This window comes from Schistocerca piceifrons, chromosome 1, assembly GCF_021461385.2.
Source record: "Schistocerca piceifrons isolate TAMUIC-IGC-003096 chromosome 1, iqSchPice1.1, whole genome shotgun sequence".
In the NCBI taxonomy this organism is placed as follows: Eukaryota; Metazoa; Arthropoda; class Insecta; order Orthoptera; family Acrididae; genus Schistocerca; species Schistocerca piceifrons.
In genome coordinates this window covers 716849633-716869422 of record NC_060138.1, presented here as the reverse complement: position 1 = coordinate 716869422, position 19790 = coordinate 716849633, and the positions used below count along the sequence as shown (strand labels likewise).

The following is a 19790-nucleotide window of genomic DNA, read 5'->3' as shown; positions in this document are numbered from 1 at the left end:
TTGCGTACAGTTGCCAGTGCTAACAGACAAACAGTAACCGCAGAAATCAACGTGGGACAAAAGACCAACTTATCTGTGAGGGCAGTGTGCCGAAATTTGGTGTTAAAGGGCCACGGTAGCAGTCGACCGAAACGATTGCCTCGCAAGAGCACGACATCGCCTGCAGCGCCTCTCCTGGTCTAGTGACAATACCGGTGAGATCTTAGACTGGAAAATTGTGGCCTGGTCAGAAGAACCCCAATTACAGATGGTGAGTGCTGATTATATGGTTCGAATGTAGCGCAGGCCCCCGAAGCCACGGGCCCAAGTTGTCAACAAGCTGCTGTGCAAGCTGGTGGTGGTGGCTCCATAACGGTGTTGGCTGTGTTTACATGGAATGGATTGGGTCCGTTGGATGTTCTGCTACTTGGAGACTATCATGGAGGAGGAGGAGGAGGAGGATATTAGTGTTTAACGTCCCGTCGACAACGAGGTCATTAGAGACGGAGCGCAAGCTCGTGTTATGGATGGGGAAGGAAATCGGCCGTGCCCTTTCAAAGGAATCATCCCGGCATTTGCCTGAAGCGATTTAGGGAAATCACGGAAAACCTATATCAGGATGGCCGGAGACGGGATTGAATCGTCGTCCTCCCGAATGCGAGTCCAGTGTGCTAACCACTGCGCCACCTCGCTCGGTGAACTATCATGTTCCCAAACAATGATGGAATTATTATGGATGACAATGCGCCAGGTCACAGGGCCACAGTTGTTCGCGACTGGTTTGAAGAACTATCAGGAAAGTTCGAGCGAATAATTCGGCCACCCACATTGCCCGACGGGAGTCCCATCGAACGTTTATGGGACACAATCAAGAGGACGGTTCCTGCACAAAATCCTGCACTGGGAACGGTTTCGCAGTTATGAACATCTATAGAGGCAGCATGGCCCACTATGTTGAGTCCATGCCACCTCGAGCTGCAGCACTCCGCCGGGAGAAAGGAAGTCTGACATGACATCTGGAGGTATCCCATGACTTTCGTCTCCTCAGTGTACAGCGTAAGCCACGCAGTAAGTAGACGTTTGCTGGATCAAACTCTGTCGGCGAAATCTTATTCCCATACAATCTTTAACAGTCAATCACAGCACCTATTAAAGATCTGTGTCATTAAGTATATTTTTGAGAGGATGTAAAAGTTATTGCAGTGGAAAGAAAATCAAAATATTTATTCAGATGTTACCTGAAAATTATATTTCAAGTAACTACATTTGTCGACGAAGGAAAGTTTTTGTGTTGCTGTAATTAAACAAAGGAATTGCTTAAAAACAGGTCACTAACCGATCTTCACTGGCAGCACTTTTGCAGGATGGCTTTTCAGTTATCACCTCCGAGACTGGGTTAATGCGGTTCTCCTCTGTCGGTTGACGGCTGACCTCCTCACATCAGCGTAACTGCTGCATCCCGCATCATCGACGATTTCAATGTAATGAAAAATCAAATGTCTCCAAGTACTATGGGACTTAACTTCTGAGGTCATCAGTCCCCTAGACATAGAACTACTTAAACCTAACCTAAGGACATCACAGACATCCATGCCCGACTCAGGTTTCGAAACTGCGGGTCCGGACTGAAGTGCCTAGAACCGCTCGGTCACAACGGCGGCCTCAATGTAATGAACCTTCAATAGTGGTAATACATGTGTTGGTTGCCCTGGCGTGTTCTGGCCCCTTCCTTTCACATCTGGGTAAGTGTGTAAGACAGTCATGTTACTTGTAAGGAAGCCACCCAAACTACATGATGTGTCAGAGCATAAAATTTACTTTTCTTGTGGGTGTTAGGATCCTTAAAACTGAAGAAACAGTAAATAATCGGTAGATACATTTAAGAATTATCAGTTATCATCACGAATCCCATTGATACAGTATAATTGTATATTTGAGAGGTGTATGTTCTAACGGACACGTCCAAAACAAGACAACACTCAAATATATACATTTCTGTAAGAGTGCGACGGCTGCTTGACTTCGGTTCAGTGCGGATGCACCAATATCGTCTGAACTCCTAAGGAATCAATAATTTACGCATAGGGGGTTAACTGAAGGACAGTGTAGTGTACGATGAGTTGGAAATCTGAGTTTGTCAGGGACTGTGTCCGGATGGCCGAAGGGGTTATGGCACCTGGGAAGTGGTACATCTGGGTTCGACTCCCGGCCCGGCACGAATTTTCAACTTTCGCCATTGCATTGGCACCATGCACTGTGCGGCTGGAAGTCACGAATTCCCACCCATCCTTTCCCTTTCTTTCCCCACTCTCTGTCATATAAACAGTAGAAATAGCTGTTTTAAGAGTACGGATATGTTGTGAAATGTTTGTTTACTTGACCGTTGAGTGTAGCGTACGAAAACAAATAACCTCAACAGTTTGTGAAACGACGAAATGCCGTGGATGATTCAGACGCATTTTCCGTATTTAGGCGGTTAACAGCCTTCCGTGGGAATTGTCAACTACAGCTGTCCGCTTGTCGCCCCAGCAATCACCCGGTGCGATAAGAGACATGTGCCGTTACACACTGCGCTCAGCACAATGGTGTGGCGGCGCCAGCTGTCTCATGCACGAGCGTCGGCAGAGTCATACCGCGGACTGGACTCGGCAAACGCTGCTATCATGAGCTCCGCTAGTAGAACGAGGCCGCTCGTAACACAGGGAAACGTTTGCCGCTTGTGAGCATGCCGCTTGATGCCGCCGCCCTCTTATCATCAGTCTGAACTTAGTCATGTGCTCAAAATGGGAACAGCTTTCTGTTTAGGCAACGTGCTCTCTCTCTATTCTAGCCCGCGGCCACCACAAAATTTTCAAAAGCCAGCGCTTTGTCTTTACTAAATATCACATTTTCCAATAATAATAATTATTATAATTATAATTATAATTATAATAAAAATAATAATAAATATAATAATAATAATTATTATTAGTAGTAGTAGTAGTAGTAGTAATAGTAGTACTGCATTGTCCTCGGGCACCTTTGCGTAGTCCAGTGACGTAGGCAAAGTTTTTGGATTCGGAATCGGGAGAACCGAAGGTCAAATGCGCGTGTTGCCACACAAATTTACGTTCTGCCGACACTGAAAACATTAGAAACGGAGCAGTAGGGCCGGCCGCGGTGGCCGAGCGGTTCTAGGTGCTTCAGTCCGGAACCGCGAGACTGCTATAGTCGCAGGTTCGAATCCTGCCTCGGGCATGGATGTGTGCGATGTCCTTAGGTTAGTTAGGTTCAAGTAGTTCTAAGTTCTAGGGGACTGACTACCTCAGATGTTAAGTACCATGATGCTCAGAGCCATTTTTGGAGCAGTAGGACAGACAAGGACGCGAGAGGGAATTGTCTGTAGCTTACCTTTCTTAACTGTATGGCGTAGATGTCATTAAAGCATTTTGTGCCGCATAGAAAATCAGAATCGTTAAGGCTACCGAAGTCTTAAGCAGAAAATCAGCTAAATGCCCACAAGTCATGACACGGATCACCTCCTGACTGTTACTGCAACTACACGTTCCGCTCACATTAATGTGACCGCCGCCTAAAGTCGACGTCAGCGTGCACTAATACGGACGGCAGATGACAGCACTAGCTGTGTAGGGTATATAAAGTGTGTCGGGGGGACGGGAAAAACAGTGCAGTCGTTGTCGCAACGCGAAAACGGAGCGATTTATCTAACGTCCAAATGGGCATGATCACTAAATTTCGGGCCAAAGGTGAAAGCATATTCGAAATCGTTAAGTTTGTAAACCATTCGCATGTCGCTATGCTTAAAGTAAACCGCCCGGGACAAAATGGTGCTATCCAAAACCGGTGCCGAGGCGCTGCGGAGAAGTGTACGTGGGAACAGGCGTGCAACTGTTGAACAGTGAACCAAACAGCTATCAACAGCTTCTCCGCAATGACCGTCCAGCGAACGTTGCTGCTACGGGAGTCCGCAACAACCGCCTGGTTCGTGCACCCATGCTGACTGCTGCTTATCTGCAACGAAGGCCGGAATTTGCACGCTATTACTACGACTGGACGTCCACTGAGGGATGGCAGTTGGCTTTCTCAAATAAATCACGCTTAATGATGAATCGGACAGATCGTCGTTGGCGGTTACGGCCTGAAACGTCTGAAGCAAACACCCTGAAACAGTTGTTAAGGTTTCAGGTTGCAAGGCATTCCCTGTGTGCTCTCGTCATTTTACAAGGCACAAAGGATGAACATGAGTTGGGCACCATTTTCGCCCCTACTTGAAGTTTTTCCTCTGCGCGCTAGCATCTAACAGCATGAAAATGCAACGTGTCACACAGTTCGCGGTGAACGTGCTTGGTTCGAAGAGCACGAAAATGAATTTCCCGTACTGTCCTGGCCACCAAACCTCCGGGATTGAAACCCTATTGAGAATCTATGAGAGCACATTTATCTGGCAGTTCGCGCCATGAGTCCTCAACCTAAAAACCTAGCGCAGCTGGCCGTTGCACTGATTCGGCATAGCTCCTCATCCTTTTCAGTACCTTCCAGACCCTCACTGACACTCTCCCAGAACGTCTCGCAGAGATCCACGCCGCTAAAGGTGGTTGTTCGAGTTTTTGACACGAGGTCACATTAATGTGACTGAACAGAAATAATATTGTCCTCTCCCGGAAGTTTTCATCCAGTTCTTTCAAATGGAGAGCGACATCAGGCAATAAAACTAGCTTCCACAGGCACTGTTTGATCTACAGGACTTCTCATTCGAATATATTTCAGCCTCTGTTCTCAAAGCAAAGAAACTTGACAAAAACTTTTTTCTACACGTCAACCAAATTACTGTCGTGTTTTAAGGAAGATAACTCGATACAGATTCTACTTCTTCTAGGAAAGACTTCAATGGTGGTGTTTGTATCCATTACACAGAATGAAACTGACAACAGAAATTACAAGCTTTATCACACAGGTCAGATGAGCTGATTTTGCAGGAAGTGCTCTCCGATGCGATGAAGAACGCAATGTATTGTCAAGGGTTTTGTAACAAGACTGCTTTCTAATTGAGTTTACTCTTTCAAGGGAACCTGTACATTTGTTGCATATATTTATCCCCCGTCTGTTGCGGTGCATTAGAGCACAGACAGAGGAAGGTTGCACTAATCAACTGAAATTAAGTGTACCCCTTGGAAGATATTTAATGCCTCTCAAAAAACCTTGAAACGTAGATTCGTTGGGGGCTATTGATTACCAAGTAAACTTAGATGCTTTTTGTTGTAACTGGTTTGATAAATTACAAAGAGTATCTTTACATTATTCGGTTTCATAAAGGTACAGTTCTTCAGCTCTTTACGTGGTCACCGACAATGAATGACTTGCATTGTTTGGTGATTTCATTGGCAACTCGCTTACTTATTTTTGTAATGCCGTAATTTTCGCTTTTTTTCGTAGTGGCGATGAGTATTGTATTCAAAAGAATAGCAATAGCTTAGTTACTCGTAACACTTGTTGGTTGGTTTGGTGCCTTTCTCTACAACGAAACATTCACAAATGGTTCAATGGCTCTGAGCACTATGGGACATCTGGGGCCATCAGTCCCCTAAAACTTAGAACTACTTAAACCTAACTAGCCTAAGGACATCATACACATCCATGCCCGAGGCAGGATTCGAACCTGCGACCCTAGCGCGTAGAACCGCTCGGCCACAACGGCCGGTGAAACATTCACAGACCACGCAGTATTTAAGACATGACTCTCAGTAGCTACGTTTCTCTTTTTAGCTTCAAGGGACATATAGCACACGTATTTGACAGCAAAAAAGCTTGATATAGCAACAACACAGCTATGAAGTCACAGCAGTAGACAGAGCGGTCCTGGTGACATCTCCGTTATTTATTTATTTATATAAGTAAAGACAGTGCTCGTAGCGAACTCTCTTTAAACGGGCGGGAAGAAACGCGTGCTAGTCGAAAACTTTCATTCATCAGGGGGCCGGATTAAATCCCTTTGTGGGACGGATGCGGCCCGCGGGTCGTGTTTTGGAAATGTTCAAATGTGTGTGAAATCTTACGGGACTTAACTGCTAAGGTCATTAGTCCCTAAGCTTACACACTACTTAACCTAAATTATCCTAAGGACAAACACACACACCCATGCCAGATGGAGGACTCGAACCTCCCCCGGAACCAGCCGCACAGTCCATGACTGCAGCGCCTAAGACCGCTCGGCTAATCCCGCGCGGCCCCTGTTTTGGAGACCCCTGTGATAATTTACGGAAAATAGGCCTGCCGTACAGTGTCACTGCGGGTCAAAATAGCAGTGATTCGTGGTTGGGGCTGTTGGATTGAACGACTCAGGGGGCCGACAGCACGTGGCGCCCGCTGTCTAGCCCATGTAGTCATGACAGAGTCTACATCCACTGTGCAGATTGCGGTGGACGCATTAACAACACCGTCGCTGATGTATCGAGCAGCAAGATGTAGTGTTTTCCGACGAGTCCTGGCTTCAAACTGTTCTGCAGAGATGGCAGCTTTGCTTCCAGATGCTGTAGTAATATCCGCAGTCGGGCGGCATAGCCGGCACACTCTGTGTATGGTATCAACTCGTAGTTAAGGAGAGCAATCTATCCAATAATCGCCACATCAAGGGCGTTACATACTGTATATCAACGTATTCCACATCCAAGAACGATGTCTACCTACTATAATTTGTAGCGCAAATGCCCGACCACAACGGGAGTGGAAGTGAAAGCTTTCTTCGAAGAACGGTAGATACTACTGTTTTCCTGGCATGCAGGTTCGCCATCAAACATGTTCAGAATGGCGGGCCACTTGCTAATCGCCGGTCACCAGTAACTTCCGTTTACGTTTCGCGGACACGCGTAGAACCGGCGTTGAGGAAGATTCTCCGGAAACAGACCTCGGTCCCCTGATTCCATACCACGACCTGCAGGGCGTCTGATCTCCAAACGCGAGTCTATATTCAAAACCGTTGCGCCATCTTTCTCGGCTCTAACTGTTCCAGTCCTCAAACACTTTAATTTGCGTAATGATTGCGACACTGTACATGTAAAGACACAGGTTATTTACTTGCTCTCTAGCTTAACGATTCTAGCTCGATATGTAAATTAAATTGTAGTGGCAACAAGGAAATGTCATTTAAATTCGAAGGTTTCCGAGACTGTATAAATTAACAGTTTCGGAGCAGCTTTTGGTCAATGCAAGCCGGCCGCGGTGGCCGAGCGGTTCTAGGCTCTTCAGTCCGGAACCGCTGACTGCTACGGTCGCAGGTTCGAATCCTGCCTCGGGCATGGATCTGTGTGATGTCCTTAGTTAGGTTTAAGTAGTTCTAAGTTCTAGGGGACTGATGACCTCAGATGTTAAGTCCCATAGTGCTCAGAGCCATTTGAACCATTTTTTTTAGGTCAATGCATATTCATCTTTTGCTATTATTATTGAGAGTTAGGAGTGAATTCTATGGGGAAGATTTTAATTTTACGACTCTAGGATATTAATTTTATGACACACGCTGATATAGGGACGAACTGGCTGTTTCGTACAAAAGCAGGAAATTATCTGATAGTTCTAGACAAGCGTATCTGTGGAATTCGCTCCATATATCATACATTATCTGTTGGTGGCAGCTATGCTTAATATTTTACTCCTACGTTTCACAGAAGTACGTTCGTGGGTCTCTATAGCTGTTTTGCACATGTCATTTAGCCAACGCTTCAATTTTTTTCTCCTTGTCTTATACATCTACAGCCAATGTAATTCTTTTGGTATTTAAAGCTATAACAGCATTGCGTTATTTGGTGTTTGCGGATCTTCTTATTTAAAAACATTCAACTATATGTAATTAAAAATATGTAATTAAATGTAATGTAAAATATGTAATTAAAAATAAAACCGTCGCCTGCGCCAGTCAGTTTTTTATACTATTGACATAGCATTTTGATTACTTACTCGCTAATATTTAGATGGGGATTGCATTACATTACATTACATTGCATTACATTACTAGTTATGTGTATGGTACTGATTTGTTCTGAATGAAAACACTCTATACTATATTTAATATTGACAGGACACTAGAAGCATTTAGACCGTATAGTAGGAGGGCTGAATTTTCCGTGGATAACAACATTTGCAGTAGAGTGATGCGTAAACACTAGCAAATTTTCTAATTCCAATGACTACGGAGTTAAATATAAAGAGCCAGGCATGCCGAAAACTGGTATTCAGATAATCACCGAAAGCTTTATATAACGTGTTGTAAGTTTTTTCTTACTGTCTTTATCTCAGTAAGAACAAGAAGTATCTGCAACGAGTGTAAGAAAATGATCCGCTTAGGTTTCTACTTGAAGATGATACGGACACCACTGACCTTTCGACAACCTTTTGTTTCTCCCTTTGATAATGATCTGTCGTTTCCCTGTATTTTCACTTAGTGTTAGGAAACATGCAATTGGTAGCCCTTTACACGAGAAATAATAATGTAAAGTACTCATTATTTCCCTATGTCTAATTCTGTGACTTTATTACTGCACTCTGCCTTTCAAATTATTGCTTGTTCTTCTCCTGCGTTACCTTTGAATTGTTTTTTATTTCATTAAGTTCGGAGAATCATTGTACTGATGATGATGTCTGGTTTGTGGGGCGCTCAACTACGCACTCATTAGTGCCCATACGAACTCCCAATATTTACACACTCCAATTTTTTTCACAATCCAATCTAGCCACTGTCACGAATGATGATGATGAAATGCTGAGTGCAACACAAACACCTAGCCCCCGGGCAGAGAAAATCCCCAACCCGGCCGGGAATCGGACCCGGGCCCCGTGATCGAGAGGTAGAATTAAGGTGAATTACTGTACCTGTAACTGAAGGTTACAGAATAGACAATCACCAGATGCAAACTGTAAGTTGAAAAACAAACTGTAACTGACTAACTCAATTTTTAATTCGTAATTTTACTCACACTATATTTAAGGATTTTCTGTAAAAGTTAAAATTTCTGGAAAACTCTGGCGTTGCGACGAGTAACCTCACAGAAGCTTCTCAGCATTTCGCTAAAGGATGCGTGATACACAGGCAATCAAATCGTCCTTACCCAAAACGACAACAACTTATTTTCAGAAGTCACTCATATATGCCTCAGATCATGACTTCGTTCTCATACAACGGAGGAAAAAACGCTTCATAAACTTCAATGTTTTTGAGTACTGGAATCACATGACAGAACAATAAGGTGAATTACTGTGCCTGTAACTGAAGGTTACAGAATAGACAATCACCAGATGGAAACTGTAAGTTGAAAAACAATGTTGAGATCATAAATCGGAGAACTGGTTAACACTGTAGGTTCTCTGAGGAACTGAAAGACTTGTAGTATGATTCATTACGCTGGAAGTTTGGGGAAAACCGCAGCGCAGTTAAGTTTAATTTATGTTTTGAAAATACAGCCATAACCCAGTACCTCAATAAGGACGACGATCACTTTTCCACAGCGGAAAACAAATGACGCAAATGGCACTGAAGATGTCTGTGCTATGTCTCGAATACTTAACGATTACAACATCTGCGTGACGAACGAACGTTCTGAACTGTGTTCACAACTTCTCTATGCCTTTCCAGGCCAACAATTAGTGCCTCTTATTCACAAATATCGCGACCAACATCAGAGCTTATCAGGTAACTCACGCTTTATCTGACGGGTTTTCCTCCCATAATTTCTGTGTCAAATGAAGTAATGGACATTTCCTAATTGGCTGTACTCTGAGCTAATCTATAATTAGTCGTAGATTCTAAATTCAATGTGCTTTCAGTTTTTTCCACTGTTTCCATGACTGCAAGTAGTTGTAATGTAAATTACTTTGGAACTGTGAGAGAATAACATCAACTTACCTTCAGTCTTAGAAATGTTTTTCGGTTGATATATTAATAATAAACATACAGCCGCTTATTTTGGCACTGCAGTCTGACGTGAATCAACGTGTCATTCCGGTACCTGCTGAAGTCGAGATGTATCAGAGAAGTCTTTTCGTTTCATTCTGCGGTTCATCTTCTTAACTCACCTTTCTTTAACACTACGCTACGTTTTTGCTATCGACCAGAGAAGCACAGTTTTGCCAGTATTTCTGCTGTTCACTCAACTTTTAGCTGCCAACATGAAGGAGGAAGAGGATCCAGTATTAATAAATAATGTCTGTAACTGAATAACTAATTTTTTAACCTGAAACGTTGCAAACCACATATTTATAAAAGGAAACACGAAAATTGTTAGTCATCACAAAAATTAACGTCAGTGACATAATACAAAGCCGGTCTAGAGTTGTGGTTCAAAAATGGTTCAAATGGCTCTGAGCACTATGGGACTTAACATCTTAGGTCATGAGTCCCCTACAACTTAAAACTACTTAAACCTAACTAACCTAAGGACATCACACACATCCATGGTCGAGGCAGGATTCGAACTTGCGACCGTGGCGGTCGCGCGGTTCCAGACTGTAGCGCTTAGAACCGCGCGGCCACCTGGGTCGGCTAGAGTTGTGGAAAGTGAAGTAAAATAATGTAGTTCAGCATCGCCCTTGTAAAACATAAAATTTCAGTCATAAAAATATTATCTAAAACTATAGAGAACTTTTTCTTTATTTGTTGAAGGCGGATGAGAACTAACAAGATTGAAAGGTTCACCGAGAGATGGTGTATAATATTTGAGGGGGCCGCAAACCAAGTGCAGAATTATAAGCGACGGAAGAAAGCATAAAGTTTAAGTTCTAAATTCCAGGCGTAGGTTAATGGTGAGCATCGGTTGAAACTGAGGCAATCCCTGTCGGTAGTCATTGTTATTTACTAGTTATAAATAAATCCACTATTTGCTATACGTTAAGTCACCATTTTCAAAATTCCCAGTATTTTATAGCTTCTCATTATAAAAATCATATGTAAATCCTGTCTTCTTGTTCTGTTTATTAGATACTGTCAGTAGATTTTATACTGTTCAGAAAAACCGGTAAGTTATTCTTCAAACCGATCAATTAAATTTTTTGTGTTTCCTTGAAACGATGGGACCAGATAGGTTAACTGCAACTACACTTTGTAAAACCAACCACAAAGCTTTTTGTAATGTATCTGTTTTCTATTCTTTTTAGCTAATTATACTCAGTTTACTGTTTTCATTTTCTGTTGTCAAGCGTATCGTATTTCCAAATTTGGAATCGTTTCAGCCTTAAACCTCCGGCATTTAAAAGCTTTCTGTATTGACTCCGAAGCCTCGAAAGTAGACACTCTTACTTGACAGTCTAAAACGGGTTTTACGTTCATTCTTCTGCGTTGTTACAGTATGCTCTTCATCTTCTTTCATTTAGTCGAAGTTGTCTTTTTTCCCTTTGCCAGTGACACGCTGCACTTAATAATTGTATGCAGTTACCGTGTTATCTGTCAAGTCCGGCAGTTTGGGAATCAAGGTTACAGTACACAGCAGCCAAAGTAATATTCTTTACTATAATCATTTGCATATGGAGATGTCCGAAAGAACAGGTTGTTGTTGTTGTTGTGGTCTTCAGTCCTGAGACTGGTTTGATGCAGCTCTCCATGCTACTCTATCCTGTGCAAGCTTCATCATCTCCCAGTACCTACTGCAACCTACATCCTCCTGAATCTGCTTAGTGTATTGATCTCTTGGTCTCCCTCTACGATTTTTACCCTCCACGCTACCCCCCAATGCTAAATTTGTGATCCCTTGATGCCTCAAAACATGTCCTACCAACCGATCCCTTCTTCTAGTCAAGTTGTGCCACAAACTTCTCTTCTCCCCAATCCTATTCAATACCTCCTCATTAGTTACGTGATCTACCCACCTTATCTTCAGCATTCTTCTGTAGCACCACATTTCGAAAGCTTCTATTCTCTTCTTGTCCAAACTGGTTATCGTCCATGTTTCACTTCCATACATAGCTACACTCCATACAAATACTTTCAGAAACGACTTCCTGACACTTAAATCTATACTCGATGTTAACAAATTTCTCTTCTTCAGAAATGATTTCCTTGCCATTGCCAGTCTACATTTTATTTCCTCTCTACTTCGACCATCATCAGTTATTTTACTCCCTAAATAGCAAAACTCCTTTACTACTTTAAGTGTCTCATTTCCTAATCTAATCCCCTCAGCATCACCCGATTTAATTTGACTACATTCCATTATCCTCGTTTTGCTTTTGTTGATGTTCATCTTATATCCTCCTTTCAAGACAGTGTCCATTCCATTCAACTGCTCTTCCAAGTCCTTTGCTGTCTCTGACAGAATTACAATGTCATCGGCGAACCTCAAAGTTCTTATTTCTTCTCCATGGATTTTAATACCTACTCCGAATTTTTCTTTTGTTTCCTTTACTGCTTGCTCAATATACAGATTGAATAACATCGGGGAGAGGCTACAACCCTGTCTCACGCCTTTCCCAACCACTGCTTCCCTTTCATGCCCCTCGACTCTTATAACTGCCATCTGGTTTCTGTACAAATTGTAAATAGCCTTTCGCTCCCTGTATTTTACCCCTGCCACCTTCAGAATTTGAAAGAGAGTATTCCAGTTAACGTTGTCAAAAGCCTTCTCTAAGTCTACAAATGCTAGAAACGTAGGTTTGCCTTTTCTTAATCTTTCTTCTAAGGTTAGTATTGCCTCACGTGTTCCAACATTTCTACGGAATCCAGACTGATCTTCCCCGAGGTCCGCCTCTACCAGTTTTTCCATTCGTCTGTAAAGAATTCGCGTTAGTATTTTGCAGCTGTGACTTATCAAACTGATAGTTCGGTAATTTTCACATCTGTCAACACCTGCTTTCATTGGGATTGGAATTATTATATTCTTCTTGAAGTCTGTGGGTATTTCGTCTGTCTCATACATCTTGCTCACCAGATGGTAGAGTTTTGTCATGACTGGCTCTCCCAAGGCCATCAGTAGTTCTAATGGAATGTTGTCTACTCCCGGGGCCTTGTTACGACTCAGGTCTTTCAGTGCTCTGTCAAACTCTTCACGCAGTATCTTATTTCATCTTCATCTACATCCTCTTCCATTTCCATAATATTGTCCTCAAGTACATCGCCCTTGTATAAACCCTCTATATACTCCTTCCACCTTTCTGCCTTCCCTTCTTTGCTTCGAACTGGGTTGCCATCTGAGCTCTTGATATTCATACAAGTGGCTCTCTTTTCTGTAAATGTCTCTAATTTTCCTGTAAGCAGTATGTATCTTACCCCTAGTGAGATAAGCCTCTACATCCTTACATTTGTCCTCTAGCCATCCCTGCTTAGCCATTTTGCACTTCCTGTCGATCTCATTTTTGAGAAGTTTGTATTCCTTTTTGTCTGCTTCATTTACTGCCTTTTCTATTTTCTCCTTTCATCAATTAAATTCAATATTTCTTCTGTTACCCAAGGATTTCTACTAGCCCTTGTCTTTTTACCTACTTGATCCTCTGCTACCTTCACTATTTCATCTCTCAAAGCTACCCATTCTTCTTCTACTGTATTTCTTTCCCCCATTCCTGTCAATTGTTCCCTTCTGCTCTTCCTGAAACTCTGTACAACCTCTGGTTCTTTCAGTTTATCCAGGTCCCATCTCCTTAAATTCCCACCTTTTTGCAGTTTCTTCAGTTTTAATCTATAGTTCATAACCAATAGATTGTGATCAGAATCCACATCTGCCCCTGGAAATGTCTTACAATTTAAAACCTGGTTCCTTAATCTCTGTCTTACCATTATGTAATCTATCTGATATCTTTTAGTACCTCCAGGATTCTTCCAGGTATACAACCTTCTTTCATGATTCTTGAACCAAGTGTTAGCTATGATTAAGTTATGCTCTGTGCAAAATTCTACCAGACGGCTTCCTCTTTCATTTCTTTCCCCCAATCCATATTCACCTACTATGTTTCCTTCTCTCCCTTTTCCTACTGACGAATTCCAGTCACCCATGACTATTAAATTTTCGTCTCCCTTCACTACCTGAATAATTTCTTTTACCTCGGCATACATTTCATCAATTTCTTCATCATCTGCAGAGCTAGTTGGCATATAAACTTGTACTACTGTAGTAGGCATGGGCTTTGTGTCTATCTTGGCCACAATAATGCGTTCACTATGCTGTTTGTAGTAGCTAACCCGCACTCCTATTTTTTTATTCACTATTAAACCTACTCCTGCATTACCCCTATTTGATTTTGTATTTATAACCCTGTAATCACCTGACCAAAAGTCTTGCTCCTCCTGCCACCGAACTTCACTAATTCCCACTATATCTAACTTTAACCTATCCATTTCCCTTTTTAAATTTTCTAACCTACCTGCCCGATTAAGGGATCTGACATTCCACGCTCCGATCCGTAGAATGCCAGTTTTCTTTCTCCTGATAACGACGTCCTCCTGAGTAGTCCCCACCCGGAGATCCGAATGGGGGACTATTTTACCTCCGGAATATTTTACCCAAGAGGACGCCATCATCATTTAATCATACAGTAAAGCTGGATGTCCTCGGGAAAAATTACGGCTGTAGTTTCCCCTTGCTTTCAGCCGTTCGCAGTACCAGCACAGCAAGGCCGTTTTGGTTAATGTTACAAGGCCAGATCAGTCAATCATCCACACTGTTGCCCCTGCAACTACTGAAAAGGCTGCTGCCCCTCTTCAGGAACCACATGTTTGTCTGGCCTCCCAACAGATACCCCTCCGTTGTGGTTGCACCTACGGTACGGCCATCTGTATCGCTGAGGCACGCAAGCCTCCCCACCAACGGCAAGGTCCATGGCTCATGGGTACCATCTTCATATAGTTAAGGTTAACCGGCCATTGACTTTCTTCTTCTGTGCTGGATGCACACGCATTGCCCGAACTCTTACGGGACTCGGTAAGATTGTCTGCCGCGAGTTATGAGTAGTGGGCAGGGGCACTACGAATGTAGTGTGTGGACATTAAGTTGGGAATGTGGGTCTCACGGGGAGCGTGCAAGGGATAAATCCCTGTAGTCTCACTATCCTCTGTGCCCTCGGTGGCTCAGATGGATAGAGCGTCTGCTACGCAAGCAGGAGATCCCGGGTTCGAGTCTCTGTCGGGCACACATTTCAATTGTCCCCGTTGATGTATATCAACGCCTGTCGACAGCGTAGGGTCTTGATTTAATCATCATATTCATTTGCGTCCGAACCACGATGTACACCAGATTCAAAGTCTGGTTCTGAAATTGCCAGCTAGGGATGGGAAGACGAGACATGTCATTTCGAACGGCAGATTCTCAGTGCAGCTGTTAAACAACACTGACATTGCGCTCTCGGCGACTTTCGGTGTTTCCTAAGCCAGTCACGTGACGGGTCTTCGTTACTGTGACGTCGACATCGTCTGCCTAGGGACTATTGGTGGTGGACTGAACAGCGGTTGGCACTAAACTGGATTCTTCTCTAACACGCAAAACCGACTTCAGCATCATTCGCTGAGCTGAAATAAAGATGTTTTGGCATCACATAGATACTGTAATGCTAATCAAATTATGTATGCACGAAAACGGTAGTCGTGGAGTTGGAAATTCCTCACAGAGGACAGGAGATGATCATTGGTTTATTTGGCTTGAAAATTTTCAGAATACTGTAACACAAGTAACAGGATTCGACGCCTAAAACTACGTAACATATTAAAAATGAAGTAGTGACGTCTAGAAATGATCGTGCACAGTCTTCTACCGATGAAGTTAGGGAAGCTATAAAGATACTTGTTTTGGAGGAAGGCATGTTCTTGTGGAAGTACGAGGGGCGTTTGAAAAGTTCTTGTAAAGTCCTAGAGATGGCACCACCGGTGCTTTCGAGGTCATGTTTAGTTAGTACCATCTTTGGAAAGAACGCACACGAAGTTTCAGCCATATTGGTCTATTTCTTTGTGTGAATCAAGGAAGTCGAATGACTGTCAAAAAATTGGCGAAGAAGAATTTCGTATGGTGATTAAATATTACTTTATGAAAGGCAATACGCCTCAGGAGACTAAAGAGAAGCTTGACGAACATTACGGTGACCCTGCACCTTCGATTAGAACAGTTTATAAGTGAAACTTCCTGGCAGATTAAAACTGTGTGCCCGACCGAGACTCGAACTCGGGACCTTTGCCTTTCGCGGACAAGTGCTCCTTTCTTTCAGGAGTGCTAGTTCTGCAAGGTTCGCAGGAGAGCTTCCGTAAAGTTTGGAAGGTAGGAGACGAGGTACTGGCAGAAGAAAGCTGTGAGTACCGGGCGTGAGTCGTGCTTCGGTAGCTAAGATGGTAGAGCACTTGCCCGCGAAAGGCAAAGGTCCCGAGTTCGAGTCTCGGTCGGGCACACAGTTTTAATCTGCCAGGAAGTTTCATATCAGCGCACACTCCGCTGCAGAGTGAAAATCTCATTCTGGAAACATCCCCCAGGCTGTGGCTAAGCCATGTCTCCGCATTATCCTTTCTTTCAGGAGTGCTAGTTCTGCAAGTTTCGCAGGAGAGCTTCTGTAAAGTTTGGAAGGTAGCAGACGCGATACTGGCAGAAGTGAAGCTGTGAGGACCGTCCGTGAGTCGTGCTTCGGTAGCTCAGATGGTAGAGCACTTGCCCGCGAAAGGCAAAGGTCCCGAGTTCGAGCCTCGGTCGGGCACACAGTTTTAATCTGCCAGGAAGTTTCATATCAGCGCACACTCCGCTGCAGAGTGAAAATTCCATTCCAGTTTATAAGTGGTTTCAAAATTTTCGGAATGGCCATATGGGCACAGGTGGTACTGAACGTTCTGGGTGCCCTGTGGAGGTTACGACTCCAGAATTATTGATAAAATCCATGATATGGTGAAGGATGGCAGAAGAGTTAAGGTGCGTGAGATTGCTAGTGCTGTGGGCATCTCGAATGAACGGGGTACATAATATTTTGCATAAACATTTGGACATGAGAAAGCTATCCGCAGGATGGGTTCCGCGATTGCTGAGGTTGGGCCAAAAACTGAATCGTGTGAAGTATTGCAAGGATGGTTTGCAGCTGTTCATGAAAAATCCGCAGGACTTTAAGCGTCTTTTCGTCACTGTGGATGAAACATGGATACATTACTATACTACTGAGACCAAACAACAATCTAAACAATGGGAGAATCTGCACCAAAAAAGGCGAAGACCAGTCCTTCGGTGGAAAGGTTATAGCGACTGTCTTTTGGGATTCACAAGGGATAATCCTCATCGACTATCTGGGAAAGGGTAAAACTATTACAGGTGCATATTATTCATCGTTATTGGACCGTTTGAAAACCGAACTGCAAGCAAAACGCCGGTTATTGGACCGCAAAAAAGTCCTTTTCCATTATGACAATGCACCAGCACACACCTCAGCAGTTGTGGTCGCAAAATTAATGGAAATAGGATTCCATCTCGTTTGACATTCCCCGTATTCTCCACACTTGTCTCCCTCGGACTGCTATTTGTTCCCCAATTTGAAGAAATGGCTGGAGGGACAAAGACTTTATTCAAACGAGGTGGTGATTGCAGCAACTAATAGCAATATTGCAGATTTGGACAATTCCTATTATTCGGAAGGGATCAACAAATCAGAACAGCGTTGGACAAAGTGTATAAGTCTGAAAGGAGACTATGTCGAAAAATAAAAAAGGTTTACCCCAAACACGCAAGTAGTTTGTATTTTTTCACGGACTTTTCAAACGCCCCTCGTAATTTAGATTTACGTTGTATCAGCGACGCATCGCCGCGTCACACAACTGGCACCGAGTATCTACAGGACGACGACATAATTATAGTATGTAAATATATATACAAACCTTCATTGTGAACACTTTATTAGTGAAAACCGGATAAAGATTAGCCTTAAAACACAGACGGAAAAACATGCGGTGGATTTACTGGTTTTTTAATGTCGTCTACTCTACCTGACGAACTCGTGGCTCCCATCATTGCCCCGACGTATCACTCTAAACTTCAATTAAATATGGAACAGGTAATACCACTCGTATTAGAATCTCTTTATTATTAAAAAAAGGATATTATACTTCAACCGTCATTCTGAACCAGTATCTATTAGTGAAACGATATCAAAATCCAGACAATAGTTCCTGAGGATAGCCATAATATACAGACCGGAAAACGCGACAGGGAACTGTAATTCATAATACGTATGGATATATCTCTCATTTTCTCAACAGCAGCTCAGAGCGGAACAACTGATTGTGGCACTAGCGACCATGGCCACGATTTTACACGGATCCTTACGCAGCATTTCAGAAGCTGTATCTGTAACAACTGAGAATAGGTTGTAATGGTTCTTTATTTACGTGACCATTACGGCACTCCAACCCCAGTTCTCGATACCAGTAATATCGTACTACTTTTCTGCGAAGTAACAGACATATTTTTGTGACAATATTCACAGTTGGTTTTATTAATGTATAGGTACTCCGATGTATCGATAAATTACAATGATATGGTTCTTGTGTGTGTTCGTTTCTGTGAGACTGTCATAGTCTTTGACTTGTAACCGTTTTGGCGAGAATGCGCACAGAGCAGTCTTTGTTTCACTTTGCAGAAGTTAAGTTGTTATTTCGCTTTGTAAAGGAACAGTCTAGTCTTGTGTTTGGTTAAAGTGGAAATTAAATTTATGAAGAGTGATACAAAACTGGTTTCTTGATGATATGACAATTAAGGAGAAGTATATATGAATTTACAAGAAGTTTAATAAAAATGTGGATCGTGAACACCGAGTCAAAAATTATTTCTACCATACTATTGTTCTGATCTTGGATTATTTGATCATTAAGAATTTCCTGAAAAACGCATTTGTTAGGTATTCAAATATCGCCAAAATAGAGATCTGGACCTTCTAGCAGTCAAAGTGGAATCACCCTAGAATCAACAAGATGAGCCACAACAACTTCGACGAAATCTACGTGGGGTCCATTCAAGATAAGTGCCAAAATTAATGACTTTTTTACAGTGACTTCATTATTTCCATTCTGACGATACCATCCACAGTCAATAACTTTGTTGTTTCCCGATAAAGTGAACATATGCTGCGTGAGCAACATTATTAATCTAATTTCTAACCTACTTTGCAAGTGGTGGTATTGCTAGAAGGTCCATATGTAATATTTTATTCAGAACGGTCAGTTAAACAGCACAGCAAACTCGGCATCTGACACAGTACAACATATACCAGCTCGATCGCGGCGCTCCTCAAGTTTGCTCGCTGCATCCACACAGTTGGCCCCAGGCACCCATCAACTTCTAAAATATTACTAGAATATTGTGATTTTGCTTTTACATTTCTTTGGAAGAATTTCCGCGCTGAAAGAAAATGCTTTACAGTAGTACCTATGCAGAGCAATTTGTCTAATTACAATGTGCTTTCACTAACATTCGGAATATGCAGCACTTGTCTGCAGTTTGTTGAGGGAGAACGAATGCCAGTCGTACTGCGAGTGGAAGAGTGCAGCTGGCCGCAGAGCGCGGTACTCACTGAGGCGCCTTCTGGAGCAGCTTGCAGATGGCGGAGTAGTTCTGCGAGGCGGGGATGCTGAGCATCTGGATGCAGAGCTCGGGCTCCCAGCGCGAGAGGTCTGCGCCGCGGCGCAGGTCGGCCAGCAGCTGCTGGCTGCTGCTCGCCCTCCGCAGGCCGCGCGCGCCGGCCCCGCAGCCGCCCCCGCCGCGGCCGCGCCTGCTCTTCTCCACCGCGTGCGTCCACAGCTCCTGCGAGCTCATCCCGCGAGGACCTGCACAGCAGAGCGCCAGCACTACAACACACGCCGGTCTCCACATCTCTGACAGGCAGCACTGCGCTAGAAC

The 19790-nt window shown here is 43.3% G+C and overlaps 1 protein-coding gene across 1 annotated transcript in view; it reads right to left on the bottom strand.

Annotated features, from left to right (window-relative positions):
- LOC124788091 (inverted formin-2-like) overlaps positions 1-19580 on the bottom strand; it is a 231539-nt gene extending 211959 nt beyond the window's left edge. The window contains exon 1 of the mRNA XM_047255199.1: positions 19465-19580. Coding sequence (XP_047111155.1) covers positions 19465-19529 — 65 coding nt within the window. The 5' untranslated portion in view covers positions 19530-19580. The remainder of the gene's footprint in view (positions 1-19464) is intronic.
- Between the last annotated feature and the right edge of the window lie 210 nt (positions 19581-19790).